At 39.3% G+C, this 18,123-nt stretch overlaps 1 protein-coding gene across 2 annotated transcripts in view; it reads right to left on the bottom strand.

Annotated features, from left to right (window-relative positions):
• Positions 1–17,799, bottom strand: part of PAPSS2 (3'-phosphoadenosine 5'-phosphosulfate synthase 2) — a 61,946-nt gene extending 44,147 nt beyond the window's left edge. Inside the window, exon 1 of one of the 2 annotated variants that reach the window (XM_063434122.1) lies at positions 17,679–17,799. In XM_063434122.1, coding sequence (XP_063290192.1) covers positions 17,679–17,690 — 12 coding nt within the window. In that variant the 5' untranslated portion in view covers positions 17,691–17,799. The remainder of the gene's footprint in view (positions 1–17,678) is intronic. The other variant, XM_063434123.1, reaches the window with a different exon arrangement.
• Positions 17,800–18,123: the final 324 nt, after the last annotated feature.

Below are 18,123 nucleotides of genomic sequence, written 5' to 3'. Positions count from 1 at the left end.
TTGTCCAACATTAGCTTTACGGGACTCCGGTGGGCAGGGTGACAGTAGTCAGGCCATAACTGCGAACTGCATCACTGGCAGTAACCCAAAGGAGATGGATCTACCCAAAGAATAGCTATGTCAGCCTGGTGTTAATGCATACCATGTTTACTGCCAGTCATGCTGGCTAGACACACAAAGGGCGCACCATGCCCAGAACACCGAGACAGAAGTCATTCCAAGGGCCTTTAACACAACGTGAGTATGTCTAATGATGTGCTCAGACTACGCTTTCTGGGGACAGGTCACGGAAAAGCGAGACAACTCATTGAAAAATGGACTGTCCTGACAAAAAAAATGGTACAATTGGAAGGCCTGATTTTATAAAAATAATTAAGGAAATACACATCTTTATCGCTTCCCAAACACACGGTGTGGGGGCATTAGGTTGTCGTAATCCTGAACCTAAATACCTCATACACCACAACCACTACAATAAACTGTAGCTTTTAACCCTTTACCCCCAAACACTAATCACTGTCTAAACATATACTGCATGCTACATCATTACAGTGCAGGGCACATCTATGCTTTTCTTAATTATAAATGTTATTACAAACCACACTATAACAGCATCCCGATAATTGTTCAATGGGTTGCCTTAACAACTCTCTCCTTTTTTTTTTTTGTAAATATATTTTTTATTATTTTATGTTCACAGTGAGACACGCAGGTCTCTCCAAGTGTATCGTAACTGAAACATATTTGGCATTCACAGTGAGACTCGCAGGTCTCTTCGAGAGCATTGTAAGTGAAGCACAACGTGTGCTAGAACATGTACGTAAAAACAAGTAGGCATTCGGGCACGCAGGCCCACATCAGCTATGGACTCGCAGGTCCCTGTTGAGTAATACAGTGGTTAGGCTTCCATTGTTGTTTTCGCGTGTCCCCCCCCCCGGTATGATTGTACACGGCCTCCCATCTAGGTCCAGTCAGGGCGTCAAGGTCTAGTGTGTGCGCGGCCTTGTTTTGTTGAGTGAGGGGGGTGACCGGTCAGTATTGCGTCAGTGACTCCCAAGTCACCGCAGGCTTCGTGTGGTGTATGCCTATTTGACTCATGATTCCACTGTCAAGTGGTCAGATGTGTCCCAGTCGGAGTATGGGTCTGTGGCCCAAATGAGGTTAGCAGGAGAAAATAGGGGGGGGGGGGAAAGCAGGGGGGGGGAGAAACTCTCTCCTTTTTTATGTCAACATTTGTAATGGAAATGCTATGGACTTCCATGGCTGTTCCTTGGCTCGTACACTGTGCAAAGCATCCCCGATCCTCTCCCAATTCACTAAATCATCTGTAGTGAACTGAAATCAGGATTGCACAATTAAGGCTAAAATTGTGACTAGAGGGGAGTTTAAAAAGGTTTCCATACTTTTTGCCTAAATTGTTCCATTTATTTTGTAATTTACTCCAATTCAGTGTTTTGTGTTAAGTCAGGGCATTGCCCAGCTGTATTCAGCTTCAAGCCAAGGCGCACAGACGCAGTGATGATGTGGCAACATGAAGCAGCGATGGGATCCCTATTTCTCTGTAACACAAGCAGTGTTTGTCTACTAGGAGGAGACCAACGTGAACTTAGATTCCATCAGCTTTACCTTGGCACCAGGAAAAGTTTACCCGTACTTTTGGCTGATGTAGATTGAACTCAGTTTACATCTGGTATGAGCAATTGAAGAAGTGTTTCAGGGAGACTAAATGACTCAGACTGTTTGGTCATTTAAAAAAAAAAAAAGGAGTTCTTTCACCTCACGTACAATAGCCAGCTTCAGTGAGTTGCAGGAGTTGTAGAGAACGAAGATAGCAAATGTGTTTCTTACCCCGGGGACTTTGCCGTTTGGTTTCCACTGGCAGATCAAAATGCAAAGCCTCGGCTAAAGTTAAGGACAGTAATGAATGCAGCCACGTTAGGGGAAATGTATCCCCGGTGTTCTGAAAAGTGATGGTTAAGTTCCGATATAATTTTGATTGTACTAAAGTGCTCTAAAAATGATCTAAAATTTAACAGTTTTCTCTATGGCAAATGTCTCTCATAAAAATTTCTATTTCAATAGACTGCCATATTTAGAGTGCTAAAAAAGAAACAATCCATTGCGGCATTGAAAAAATAGTGTATATTTAGAAATTATGGGGCAAAAGGAACACCACATAAAAAAACAGCAGATTTAATCAAATGCGCTGGAAATTAGATATAAAGTAGCGGCAAGACTTCCCTTGTTTCTTTTCCTTTTTATACATTGAATTCTACGTTAGTAAATAAGCCTTTGCACACTGTAAGTTAATTCAAAGTGAATTTTAAATTTAAGATAAAAATACCTGAACTGCAAAAATTCTCTCAGTCGGCTTAAAGGACCACTATAGTGCCAGGAAAACATACTCGTTTTCCTGGCACTATATGGTCTTTAGGTCCCCCCCACCCTCATGGCCCCCCTCCCGCCGAGCTGAAGGGGTTAAACACGTACTTTCTTAAGCGCCGGGCTGCCTCGGCACTGGGGAACTCTCCTCCCTCTTTTGACATCAGCGCTGAATGCGCATGCGCAGCAAGAGCCGCGCGCGCATTCAATCAGTCCACAGGAAAGCATTTCTCAATGCTTTCCTATGGACGTCAGCGTCTTCTCATTGAGATTTTCAAAGTGAGAAGCGCGGAAGCGCCTCTAGTGGCTATCAATGAGACATCCACTAGAGGCTGGATTAACCCTATTGAAAACATAGCAGTTTCTCTGAAACTGCTATGTCTACAGCAGAAAGGGTTAACCCTAGATGGACCTGGCACCAAGACCACTTCATTGAGCTGAAGTGGTCTGGGTGCCTATAGTGGTCCTTTAACTTTTAGTTTGGCTACAGAACCCTTAAATTTGAAATTCACTTTGAATTCTCACTCTGCTAAATAAATTAGTCTCACCCATTCTTCAAGTTTCTACAGGCACAATATTTGATTATTCAATCTAGAAGAGCAAACATTTACATTTTCAATTCTTAATTATTTAGATTTGTGACTTTATTAGGTACCTCCTTTTAAATATGTTTTAAATTAACCATGGGTGGGCACAGGTGAATGAGACAAAGATAACTTTAGGTCTGACAATATAGGTTTTAATCTTTTCACTTTGGTCTAAAATTCCATGCGGTCTGATATTATAAGTCTTATCTAAGTGTCTGGGGTCACTACGCTGAATCCTCTGTATTTGGTTGTTATAGGGTTAATATTTTAAATAATGTCACAGATTTTTTGCATGATCCAAAGGTTTACACATCCGACAGACAGACAGGCAGACAGGCAGACAGGCAGAATGTCAGAGCATCTTTGGGAAATTTCCCTGGGGGGTGCAGGAATGACAGACAATCTCACAGACTGCTTGCCCAGAGATTCATGTGTAGCTCCAGAGTTGCATTTGGTTTACCTAGTCCTTGTCTGGCCCCTACACTCCAAATTAAAGTATTGAACCAGGATTGGTTGGCACCCTCCCAAATTTAACTTACGTGCTTCATTTTGGATTGAAGCGTCTTTGCCAACAATATACTAAGTTCTGCATATGGGTTTAAGCAATAGGCTGATCTCATCATTTCAATGGTTAAAGAGTAGACCAGAAACGGAGGAACAGGATAACAACCTCCAGAAAAATGACATCTTCCGTGACTGTCGAATCAGCCATGAGGTCTCTGGTGACTACAATGTGAGTGCCTAAGGATACAGCAATGCATTGTACGTCCTGATAGTACTCACACATAAGTGGTTAAAATGAACTAGAAACATAGGTTTGAACCCCCCTCCGCCCCCCTGTAATTAAAAAGATGGCCATAAATGCTCTCTGTAAATAAATGGATGACACGGCTTACTTCACTAAGGTTTTGTAATAATCTAGCAGGGGACTAGCAACACACAGAGCCATTCAGTGCTCCTTCATTTGGCAGCACTCCAAGGCTGGACTCTAATGCTGGCTGCATCAAGTAAAAACTCAAAGGTTCTTTTTATAAGTGCAATGTGAAGGCCTCACTGTAAGTCTGCTCCCGATAGACAGGCTAGAATAGAGTGTGTGGGACATTCCACTTTCAGTATTGAATATATACAATGGATCAGTGTCCATGGAAACAGCTCTTACTGTGTGCGAGCCTTTCATATGCTTAATCACAATGTATCAAATATCCTATATTAGGAATGATTAACCTGAACCTCAGCTGCGACAGTGGATGCTAAACTACAATTCACATCATCCTCAGGCTGCTAAATCTCACTGCTCACATGGACGGCTTCAACAGTGGAAATTGAAGGACCCCTTCAAATGAACCAAAGTTTTCACATAATAAATCCTTACACTCAAAAATAGAGACTCTGCGATTTTAATAAAGGTGCCAATGTTCTTAAAAAAACATAGAATGTTACGACAGAGAAGAACCATTCAGTCCATCTAGTCTTTATTGAAATTCCAAAAATGGTCAAATAAAAAACAAACATGGAAAAATCTTATCCAAATCGGGTACAAAGGACAAAATCATGTTTAAGCGGTTAAACATGTTTTGTGTCTAAGTGACCCCTCCTCAACAGCTGTCGATTTTGTATTACTTTTGAAAGTTTGAATTGTAGTAAAGAAGAAAATTTTTATTTTTATTCCAATCTCAAAGTCTCCAGCTTTCAGGGATAGGATAGTTTTATGTGAATTCAAGTGACACTCCAAGCGCCTAAGGTACAAAAAGGCTTGTGAAAAAAAGCATATACAAAATGTCAAATCAACAAAAAGGCAGGTGGATTAGAAAGCTCAGTGCATCCCTACATTCATGGGTTCAGCAGGTCACACTTGAAGTCCAGCCCCTTCCCTGCTGTCCCAGGATTGCTCTCTGGTGTCCCACATATGGGGAGAAAGACACAACAGAGGATCCAGGGGTTGGGTAGAAAGACACAACAGAGAGGCCGAGGGTGGGGAGGGGGAGAGGAGACACACAAAAGGGGATGGACATTTTTTTTTAGGGAAGGCGGCAAAAGGCATCTTTGAATGTGTAGACACAAGTCCTTGCACCTGCCCTGGTTGCCAGCATGCTATAAGTGCTGACAGACACAATCTATCACAATCCTATTGACATTAGGATCTCTGGCACTGGTGGATCCTGGGGGGGGAGGGGGGCAATGGGGTAATTGCCAACCCCGAGGCTCTCCCCTGTGGGCTAATGCAGGGCTGGCACTGTCCATGCACTATCCCTGCAGTGTGCCTTCCTGGACCGGAGGGGAGATCAGAGATCTCCCTCCCCGGTCCGCAGGCACCATGCTCGCAGCTGGCAGGGGAGGGAGGGAGAGAGGACCCGGGAGCTCAGCCTGCAGCTCCTCCCGGTCCTTCTCTCACGAGCATGGAGCGTTGCCGCGGTTACCACGGCAATGCTCCGGATCTCACGAGAGTGAGCTCTAGCCATGGAGCTGTGGGCTAGAATTCACCACTGGGACGACCAGGGATTCCCCATGGACCACCAGTGATGGAGAAATGTTCCCCCTCCTCCCTCAGTAAAGGTAAGAAGGGAGGGGGGACAAACATTTATTTATATTAAAATATATATATATATATATTTCTATAAAAAAAAGCCTCCCTACCCTCCTCACCACGCATTTACACACACATTTACACACTGCCCCCCATACACACACACACCATACACATTTACACATTACCCCCCACACACACTGCCCCACTACACACATTGCCCCACACACCCTACACATTCACACACTACCTCTCCACACACACACTGCACCCCTCACACATTGCACCACTCACACACACCACTGCTCCTATGCCCTACTACAGCCCCATATCCGAGCAGACCCTAGGTAAGTTGTCAAACTGTTCTTAAACGGTTTGACTACTTTCTCTGGGAGGAGGTCCTGGCACTCCTGGCACCATAACCCAGAGCTGTAGTGGTTATTGTGCATGGATTATTTCTTTAAATAATCTATAAGTGCCGAGATCAGGCTCTGGATCCGCCACTGATCTCTGGTCCTCATTCCAGGCTGGCTAATGATGCTGCCTGCTATGGTAGGAGCTGTTTACAAATGTTGCGAGCACGTAGTGTCATTTTTGCACAGAATTAACTCAGGCAGAGCCAGACACAAAAGTGCACATGTATGTGCAGTGTTTCATGCAAAAATGCTACACATATAAATCCCTTGCCCCTTGACCACTTCTAAAATCTTTACTAACCACATGACAGACACCTCCTGTTATTTTACTAGTATGGATTTACCTTTAGCCTCCATTCCTTTGTTTGAGTCTCATCTTACAGATCACGTGATTAAACAGTAAACTAGAAAGAATAATCTCAATAGCGTAGATTTGTGAAACCGAAACGGATCATTAAACTGTACAAAAGAACAACTGACTACTTCTCAGTGAGCCTAACCCTCTTTTAGTGATGGTATTGCTATTCAAGTTAATTTTTAGCATTTAGCCTGCGCGATTCACTGTATAGTGAATTGTTGATAAGTTTAAGTTGATTTTCATTGTTTATAAAATAAACAATTATGAGTTATTTGGCATTTTTATTGTACTTCTTGTTATCTAGATATAAGTTACAATAATAATGTTATATGATCTGCACAGGTGGCACTGAGTCCATTTAACACAATTGTGTGTTGTTAATCCACTCCACCCTGTTTTTACACACAAGTTTGAAATTAAATCTTCCATTCCTCAGTTACTTACTTAAGACAATTACCGTATTTTACCGCATAATGGTCGCAGATTTTATGCCTAATTCCTTTCCTTAAAAATGGGGGTTCGACCATTATGCAAAGCTTTATTTTTTACAATATTATATATGCAAAGCTTTGGTTTTTTTTTTAACAGTTTTGTAACAGTTGCTGGTAACATTATAGTTGTTAATAACATAACACTGCATATTTTCTAACGCATTACATAAACTCTGGTCCTCATCCCTGTCCTCCTGTCATTTAGTAATGCATTGCATAGATAAAATGCACTCAAATACAATAAACTAATAGGTAATAATCCCTCTCTTCAGTATAAGATCAGTAGGATATTATCAATTAGTTTTCAATATTAACAAAAACAGCAATTATGCAACTATTACGTGATGAATTGAGTTTGAACCAGTTTTTGGACTGAAACACCAGGGTCCGACTATTATGCAGTGCGGACTATTATGTGGTGAAATACGGTATATTGGATGGTTTTGTGGCAACCGAACTTATTTAATTATATTCGGAGGAAATTCCAAAAGGAAATTAATGTTTAATGTTTAACCCCTTAAGGACCAAACTTCTGCAATAAAAGGGAATCATGACATGTCATGTGTCCTTAAGGGGTTAAAATACCAATAAAGTCACTCAGACCACATAATCTCAATGAAGTTGTCTTGGTGCAGTGGCCCTGTAGTTTTAACCCTGCAATGTAAAACATAACTGTTTAGCAGAAACCGCGTGGTTTACATTGTTGGGCTACGCAGACTTCTAGGGGCTGTTAAGAAGCGCTTCCTCAGTCATGTGACACTTAACGGCATCAAAAGCAGCTCATAGGAAAGCACTGGATTCAATTTGGATTAGACGCGTGCAACACACACCTTGTCCCCAATGCTCCTCTGTGAGAAGCATACTATTATACGTTCATTGTGAAAGCGATATTTGCAGGATGATTATGCGGGAGGGGGGCTGCAGCACTATGTGAGACTTGGTGCTGCAAAAAAAGGTTAAAGGGGTGGGGCTGATACTAAAATCCAAACATGCACTAGGACACTATAGTGTTAAGGATACGTGTTTGCAATCAGAACTCTGCAGTGTTCCTTTAACGGTGAATTAATTTACTTCCCCAAACTTAAGAGATTGATATTGCCTGCTTACATGACATTCTATTTGTCTGTGCACTGGGACCATTAAGAAGTCTCAAATTGTACCAAAGTAACTCCTTGAATAAAGATTGAATTCTCCTTCACACAGGCTGGTATTTAAGCAGGTGAGCATTAAACATTTCAGTTAAAGGGACACTATAGTCACTAAAACAACTTTAGCTTTATGAATCAGTTTTGGTGAATAGTCCCTGTGGTCTCGCTGCTCAATTCTCTGTCATTTAAGAGTTAAATCACTCTGTTTATGCAGCCCAAGGCACATCTTGCATGTGAATTCCGCTGCCTTCTTAAACACTTCCTGCAAAGAGTCATCTAATGATTGCACTTCCTTTATTGCAAATTCTCTTTTATTGAGAATTTCTTATTTCCTGATCTGTTAATAGCCTTATAGACGCTGCAGGAGCCTTGTGAGTGAAAAAAAAAATTGCAGTTTACAGAGCAGGAAATAAAAACCAAGTAAGTTACATCTGATTGAACATGAAACCATTTTGTTTTCCTGCAGGATGTGTCAATCATAGCCAAGGGAGGTGTAGCTAGGGCTGCCTAAACAAAAAACAAAAGTGATTTAACTTCTATATGGCAGAGAATTGCACAGTGAGACTTAAGAAGCATGCTTTATACACCAAAACTGTTTCATTAAGCTAAAGTTGTTTTATGGCTATAGTGTCCCTTGAAGGCAAACGTCATAGTTTGCCAAGTTTGATTATGAGTCTCTGTGTTTGGCATTAGACTTGATAGATCTACCACCAATCATTTCTTTATGATAATAGTAATACTGCCTGTTATGTAGAAATATATATGGGGCAAACGAGAAGTCAGCATGTTAAAGGAACAATAAAGCATTAGTAGTACAAACTGTATTCCTAATGTATATAGGGACACCCTATATGTCCCATAAAATTTAAAAAATAAAGTTTTTCCCTGTGCTGAAGCTTACCTTCTGACACTAACCGCGTCCTCCTACAAATTCAGTGAGGAAAAGGGCCTCCTCCGGCATGGTCCAATCCAATACTCCGGATAGAGGAGCCTTGGGGACTGAGATGCACATGTGCGGCAAGTGCCTCATTCGCATCCAAGCTTAATTCAATGTTTTCCTACAGGGACATCCATCTTACTTGTCCAAGCTTTAAACAGTCAGTGCTGCAGAAGCACCCCCAATGGCTGTCAGTGTAACAGTCACTGGAGGTGTGTTTAACCCTTTAAGGTAAACATTTTGTTTCTGCAAAACAGTAATATTTACCTTGAATTCTTAAATTGACAGGATTTCTGCAACCAAGCTACTTAATTGAGATGAAATTAGTGTTCTTATAATTGAATGGACACTGTAGGCACAGTAACCAACCACTTCATCTCATTGAAGTGAATATGGTGTGTGATGTCCCCCTGGCACTGAGATTGATGCGCACCCTCAGTCTTGAGGATTTCAGCCAAGGAAGCGAGGCAGCCATGGCAAGTCCAACATGGCGAGGCAGCAAAGATAAATACAAACTACCCTCTAAACTCTCACAGAAAGGGGGAAGGCAGATATCTAAATACTTAGGGTAGCATTAGGTATACAGGTTTATATTCCTAACGTTATAGTGTTCTTTTGAATTAATTCCCTTGTATACATATTAATTACACCCCCCAGCAGCATACAAATTCTACATACATATGACTCGTCCATCAGCATTAAAAAGCGATGTGACTAACTTTAAGGTAAAAATCCTCTTGTCTAGGTAGTCGGATGGGTCTGTCATCTGTAACTGCTTACACTCTATTGGTCTGCCCACAAATAGAAAAACTACAATCAATTTAGGTGCAGGCATACATTTTATTTTCTAAACCAGTGATTGACACTCTAACTGGTGTACAGACTGCCTCATTTCTGCCACCGTAAGAATTCAAACATGAACATCACAGGATATATGACTGTTCCCATTTTGCATTAAATAATACTATGCAAGCATCAGTTAAGCCAGTATTAATTTATAGCTTCAATTTCTATTAATAAGTGTGGAAAGGGCAATTAGCGTACACAATGAGCCACTCCCTTTTAGAATAGTACATTTATTTCTCTATTTTTGGCCTGGTTACAATAGCAACAAAATTAATCCAGATAAGAGTGCGAAAACAATAAGACACTGACTAGGCCAGGGATAGGCAACCTTCGGCACTCCAGATGTTGTGGACTACATCTCCCACAATACTCTTACAGCCATAATGTTGGAAAGCATCACGGGAGGTGTAGTCCAAAATATCTACAGTGCCGGAGGTTGCCTATCCCTGGACTAGGCTATTAGGAGAATTCTACAGCCTTTTGCCAGCAATGGGTGATTACCCGCTTTAATAAAAAAAATCATCTGAAAGGTGGTTTTTTTTCCCTAATCCCAAAATTATAGATTAAGATGAGCTTCTAGCACCATCGGCCTCATGTCTATGCAATCACAATGATTTTTATTTTATTGGGTTTTTGTTTTATTTTTGAGTTCTGGTTAAAGGTTTTTGCATTTTGTTTCAATTTGTTTTTCTTTGGTAGGATTGTGTGCCTAAAAGATCCACTAAAGTCACCCAGACCACTTCATCTCAATGAAGTGGTCTGGGTGCAGTGGCCCGACCATTTTAACATAGTAGAAAACAGCAATGTTCACATTGCATGGTTAAATACAGCTCTTCCTGACAGCCACTAGAGGAGCTTCCAAGTAAAACTCGGTCCTGGAATCAAATGCTGCTGATAGAAACATTTGTTTGAAGGAGCGTGGTGTTTGCCTGCGAATACCTGGTTCCAATTCATTGCTTATCTATGAAGCAATGGATTGGAGTAAATCATGGATGATGTCAGCTTGGATGCTGACATAACTGAAGGCGGAGCTTAAAGCTGCGATGCTGGAAAGGAAGTGTGTAATCTTTATTAAACTTAAATTTCATAGAGGAAAGCGGGTTGGAGGGTGCTGACAAAGCTACAAGGGACCCCAGAGTCCCAAAATAACAATTGATATTTTCGGGACTATAGGTTCCCTTTATCCATTTCTATCTTGTGAACACAGTATTCATATACATGTACTGTATATGTGTGTTTAACTTATTCCATAAAAAGAATAAAAAGTGAAAATGCTGAAGGACAACACTAACATTGCTGACCACAAGCGTTGCACTTTAAGGGACACTTACTTCACGAATCAGACACAGGAAAATGATATTTTAGTGTGACGGGGCTCCCCATTTCATGTTTTAACATTTGGTTTTAATTCAATCCAAATATGCTGACCGCTCATTTCAAAAACTGCTGTCTTGAACTTTTGTTAAACAATGAAGACTAAAAACACAAAATAATATTACATTCAGGCAACATGTGTTGGCCTACTGTGTGTATAAAGTAGGCAGTGCACCCAGGAATTCTATTTCATTCACCTAAGGCAGTGCCACCCATCATATCTCCTACCAAGAGCCGGATTATCTATCAAGCTTAGACAAATGTCCAAGACTCCAGACTCAGACCGGGGTAAAGTGGGCAACTGCCAGTGCCTGAAATGCTGGCTCTGGTTGTTATGGGGAGACCTGCCTGCAAATACCAACAAAAGATCAAGAAGATTACCCTATGTGACCTTGTGTACCTCCATCACATTGAGTAAGGTGCATTTTACATGCTCCCCCAATGGACCACCAGGGACCCCATAATATCCTCAACAGATCGCCATTGATTCTAAACTCCTTGTGCGAAAAGGTAAGCAGGAGACAAGGAATGAAACACACACACAAATGCACAAAACATTCAGCATCTTCCACATACATAACACTCAGCCACCACACGTACAAACCCCCCAGCCATTCCCATACACATAAGAGAATATATCTGGCCACTGAATATGGAGTTTGAAAGGTTTAGTGCAAGTGGCAGAAGAGAGAGCACACTAAAAGCAATTTAGGTTTGATTGTAAATAAATTGGTATACTGGGTAACATGTTTAATGGTGAAAAGCAAAGTCATGATGGGTACAAAATGCAAAGGATAAAGAAAAGAGAATGTTATCAAAGAAAAGTGAAACACCTCTGGCATATGAGAATATTTAATATAATGAACACTACCAACTTTGCATTGTCATTTTATGTTATAGCTGTACTATGGTAAATAGAGCAGGAAATACGAGAAAACTGGATGGCAGCTTGACTCACTCATTGCTGTCCATGGCTGAGCTGTGTACGTACACTGATAAGGAAGTCTTCTTCTTGAATGAGGAGGTGTGGTTAAAGATGCAATCTTATGGTGTAGTGTTCTTCATTTGTTTTACATTTTTTACAAAAAGTAAACCAAAATCAATATGCAAGAAATGCAGCATATTCATGCATATTTTTTTTTATAATCCTATCAAATGCATTAAAGTTGTGTTGGTGCCTAGAGAATCCCTTTAATTCGATCAAATGTGTGTCGCCAAAAGGAATGTGGATGAAATTAGGAAAAGTTAAAGGAACACTATAATCACCTAAATTACTTTAGCTAAATAAAGCAGTTTTAGTGTATAGATCATTCCCCTGCAATTTCACTGTCATTTAGGAGTTAAATCACTTTGTTTCTGTTCATGCAGCCCTAGCCACACCTCCCCCGGCTATGATTGACAGAGCCTGCATGAAAAAAAAACTGGTTTCACTTTCAAACAGATGTAATTTACCTTAAATAATTGAATCTCAATCTCTAAATTGAATTTTAATCACATACAGGAGGCTCTTGCAGGGTCTAGCAAGCTATTAACATAGCAGGGGATAAGAAAATCTTAATTAAACAGAACTTGCAATAAAGAAAGCCTAACTAGGGCTCTCTTTACAGGAAGTGTTTATGGAAGGCTGTGCAAGTCACATGCAGGGAGGTGTGACTAGGGTTCATAAACACAGGGATTTAACTCCTAAATGGCAGAGGATTGAGCAGTGAGGCTGCAGGGGCATGTTCTATACACCAAAACTGCTTCATTAAGCTAAAGTTGTTCAGGTGACTATAGTGTCCCTTTAACTTTAAATTAAATCAAAGGTTTAGTAGATAGAAAGTTCTTAGGTTAAAAAAAGAAATATAATTTAAGGAATATAATGAAATATTACAATGATACTCTCCCATTATAACACAACGGTAGGCACCAATACAGTTTGAAAATGTCATAATAAAATTAACTAATATGTGCATCAAATATAAGTCTGCCTGTTTATGTGCTACCCTTATAACTCTACACCAGTTATATGCTCTTGTTATTTTGTCATTTTGAAAATATCTCAATAAAGAATTTTGTAAAAAAAAAAAAACAAAAAAAAAAATATGACTGGTATACTGTGGCTGTCCAGAACTGGAAATACAATGCTGATTTAAAGAAGTATATGTTACAGGCGGGAAATGGGAATGAGTTGATTGGTACTTATGCAGCATCAAGTTAAGGGTGTTTATTGGATCAAAGGGTAATTAAACTATAGTTATATTTTACCACACCTGAAAAATGACCTATATTCTCAGAAAGGTAAACCAAAGTCTAAATTGTAAAAAAAAGAAAAAATATATTTCTTTACAGAGATAAGACAATTTGTGTCATAGCATAATTTGTCAAACTGCTCTAATGTCTGCTTTACAACAATAGAGCTTTATTAATAAGGTCTGTCTCATGGTAACATTTTGAAAAATCTATACATTAATGAACAAACAGTGCCTTTTATCTGTTTTTCCTATGGTTATGTCACTGAGAATTACTGGCCTAACCTTTGACTGTAAGCAGTGAATCCGCACCCAAGGACCACAGCCTCGCAGAGACTGTTAATCTGCACTTTGCCGAGTTCTCAGTGGGACATTCTGTGACATAGTGGATGTACACACCATATGTTTTATGAAGCTGTAACATACTCTACAGTGCTAAACATCTATATATACAAAAATGTCTGCACTACATTTGGGCAAAGGTGGTCATCTTGGCTGTTCCAGAAGTAAACTCCCAGCACCTTGTGCAAATTAAAGGCAACATTTACTTTTTCAGAAAGCTTGGATACGGCATTTATCGCAGATCTGTGAAATCTGCAAGGTTATATATGCTATAAAATATGCCATTTAGATGTATTTATTTTTTATGGATATATTGCAGATGATATCAACGGAATCATACTTTAGATTGGCCGATTTAGCTTGGTAGCAATGACGTCATCATATACCAACAATGAGTCAGTGAAAGAAAAGGTGTGAAGTCAGGTGATCAGGAATGCAAATCAATATTTTTTTTTTCTGATATCACCAGTGCTTCACCCACATTACAAATAGATACTGTTTGAGAAATGAAACAGTTTATCCCTGTCTACTTTGTAGCAAGATATTTTACATGTGTTCACAATTAGAGAATGAATTGTTTATCTTTATGGATCATTAAATGCACAACTATACCATTGACCTTCACTTTGATCATTGTGTGCACTTTGTAAAATCCACACACAAAAACAAACAATGCAAAATCTAACAGGGAGACATTGAAACATAGAACACATTTTTCACTTGATTTTGTAATATATTGTCTAACACAGTATGCTCTGCAGTCACATTTAATTAAGGTTTGATTTACCTAAGGAACAAGTTTAATTATTATATTGATTCAAGTAATTAACAAAAAGCTTGCTTGACTGTAGAGTGTATATTACGTTATTGTGAAGGGAAGAAGTACCTTTTTGGAAGTGGATTTTGCATCTTGAATGCTATTGAAGTTAACAAAACCTTTCCTGTCCCTTTAAGTGTACACAGACAGATTTTGGGGTGTCGATGCTGCCCCTTTAGCCTTGCTGGCAATATGTAAATTTTGCCAACAGTCATTAAGAGCTTCAGACTAAAATACATTGAATTAGTAAATCTACTTGAAGTCCGGTGTCCCCATACAAAGTTTGTGAATTTCTGGTTGGATTCGATTTATGAAATGTCTGATTGGAAAAACACCATCGGTATTCTCGAAGAGAAGCATTGGATTAATGAATTGCTTGTGAGGAGTGTTCTCAATGCTTCTCTTGAAAAACATCTATTTGGACAAACATCTTCATGACTTCATCAGAGAAGAATAGGGCTGTCGTGAGGAGACTTTCCTGGTATTGGCTAACAAGTACATTTTATGGCTTAATGAAAAAGTTTTGGTTTATAGATCATGCCCCTGCGGTCTCATTGCTTAATTATCTGTCATTTAGAAGGTAAATTACTTTGTTTATACAGCCCTTGTCACACCGGCTTGCATATGTCTTGCACAGCCTTTGTTACTATTTCCAGTAAAGTGAGAAATAATCTTTAAACATATCTTACTGCAAATTCTGTATAGTTTAGAATATCTTATCTCCTGCTCTGTTAATGGCACTTTAGACCCTGCAGGAGCCTCCTGTGTGTGATTAACGTTACAGAGTGGGAATGAAAAACTTATAAAGCAAGTTAACATCTGATCGAAAAGAAAAAAATCATGCAGGCTGTGTGAGTCACAGCCAGGAGATGTGTGACTAGGGCTGCATGGACAGAAACAAATTGATTTAACTCCTAAATGGCAGAGAATTGAGCAGTCAGACATCAGGGACATGATCTATACACAAAAACTGCTTCATTAACATAAAACCCACAAAAAATACAAAACAAAACATTAAAAAGTTATTAATCAGGGTTGTTGAATCGGTGAGTGTTGTCAGGAATTCCAAATGATTTTCTAATTCTTGGCCAAAGTAGCTGAAATGGTCAACTATGCTTTCAGTTCAGTTACTTTTGTGGAATTCAAAGTGAAAATTAAAGGGAATTTAAAACGTAAGGCCACATTTTTAGTAAATAGCCATGAATATGTTTACTCACTAACTTACCCAAATATACAACTACCCCATGGTCCATTAGTTCCTTAGCAATTTATGTGAAAATACCAAACCTCATAAAAGCCATGATAAAATGAAGCTGCACCCACAGGAGCCCAGTGTATAGCCCAGTGTATAGGCCAGTGTATAGGCCAGTGTATAGGCCAGTGTATAGGCCAGTGTATAGGCCCAGTGTATAGGCCCAGTGTATAGGCCAGCAATGTATTCTCTTTTGCATCCTTCCATCATATAGGGTTGGAGTGTAAAGTATTGTATCCCCAACCCTCTTGGTTTCTCGACTGAAAGTATGATCACTCTTAGCAAACAGTGACTGGCTGAGAATGATGAGAAATGCACTTTCTGGCATAGCCCTAGGTTCAACCTACCACCACTACCCAGGAAATACTTAAAAAAGGAGAGAAATCTCAATGTATCTTTCCTGGTAAAATATTTTATAACTAAAATATTTTATAAATAAACTACAGTGAAATGATCAACATAATTCACAATGTGCTAAAATACTGAATAACATTTTGAACTCTCTATTTTTACTGTAATTATCACTGTAATCTGAGTCTAACATTTAGGTATAAGCTAATGTAGGAGTGCCCAAAAGGTAGATCCTCAGATGTCTTAAAACTACAATTTTCATGATGCTTTGCCATTCTAAAGGCATTCAAAGCATCATAGGAGTTGTAGTTGCACAACACCTATGGATCTACCTTTTAGGCACCCCTGGTCTAATGCCTTGCTAACATAAGGAACTTAAAATCACATGTATCACAATTAACAAAGCCAATACATTTCGAAGGAAATAATGAAATGTTTGTTTGTTTTATATAATTAGTGAAGAATTTTCAGGAATTCCCCTGCCTCTAAGTTCAAAGTTTGCAGATTCCAATCATGAAATTATCCTGCTGAGCATTCATTCCACATCATTAAAAACTGTATGATTGGAGTTATTAACACATTTACAAAGTGGAAGAATAATAGAAGAACTAACAAAATTAATCAAATAAAAGTTGTCAAAATGCTAAAAAAAAAAAAAAAAAAAAAGGTATAACACAACATACAAATATAAAAAGGAAAAAAAAACATAATGAAAGTATTAATGACATGTAAATTATAAAGTACAACTAGAATTGGATCATTTCCAGCTGTTCTCATGTTGCAGCTGTTGGTTACACTGTAAAGGAATGTCCTCCTTTCATTCATCTATTACTACTTACAATGTATCAGCCTGTAGAAGAATGGATTACATATGTATGACTGTGATTGCACATCCACTCTATCAACATGTATTACATCAACACCAACCTCACACATACACTCATTGGGGGTTACAGGTAGAATAACTTGTGGTCATATCACCATGGTAACCAATGGAATGTTCGTACTGATGTCTGAACTTTTAGAACTTTGTCCCATAATTGAGCTTTACAAACTTTGAAATTTCCGATCAGAAGATGCTGAGCTGTCTGTCAGTCAACGCGATGGACAGAGACAAAATACAGTTTACACTAATTAATGCTGAAATTAATCCCCACCTGGTTTACAATAGTATTGTAAGCCTATTTCACAATGCTATTTAAAAAAAAAAAATAATTAAAAAAAATCAGATCATAGACAAACAAGTACAATACAACACTTACAGTCAGGACAACACTAGTAAAATAGCAGTTTATAAAGAGAACATTGTGACTTTAAGTTCTAAAAGTGTATAAATTAGTCAATTAATTTGGTTTCTATGGTGATTACTCCATAATTGATTTTACACATAGCCCATCCAGTGAGAGAACTAGTGATGTCTCCTGCTTTATCTCTAGGTTACTGATTGGTAGGATGTATTTGCCAATAGCAAACTTTGTACCAGTAGTAGTTCAGCGGACCAAACCCACAGTTAGATGGTAGATTACAAAGTTAGCTTTGAGAATACAACATAGAAGAGACTGGTTAGAAATGTTCAGGAATAGAATGTTCAGAGAAGAAGATACAATGAGACAGTCTCCTACCGTCTTGGACATGATGGCTGGAGTGAGTGATGAAGGGAGAGTGATCCTGTACTCAGAGCTAGACCTGTGTGAGTGTGCAGACTCAGACAGGGGAAGCAGTTTTAAAGGAGAAGCAGACACGTAGCTAACCTCCAGGCCCAGCCCATAGCTTCCTCATCTCCATGTCCACTCCCTCCTTTAACCATTCTGTTTCAGGACACTTGGGTTTGGATACAGTGTGACAGCAGTGGGGATGGGAGCAGGCAGCAAGGCTGGGGTGGAGCCCAACATGTGTAACTCCTTCTTTACACAAACTGATCTCCTCCCCAGAAATTCCTGTACTCCATTGACTTGCTATTCATACAAACGAGAGGAATTTAATTGAGCAAATTCTAACATCTGCAGAGTTGGAAGAAGGTACAGACGGGGAATCTCGCACTTTATATGTTTGAGAAGTCAATGAGCT

This window comes from Pelobates fuscus, chromosome 10 (genome assembly GCF_036172605.1).
Source record: "Pelobates fuscus isolate aPelFus1 chromosome 10, aPelFus1.pri, whole genome shotgun sequence".
NCBI lineage: Eukaryota > Metazoa > Chordata > Amphibia > Anura > Pelobatidae > Pelobates > Pelobates fuscus.
Note: the sequence above shows the minus strand (reverse complement) of the source record. Positions and strands in the feature narration are given on the sequence as shown.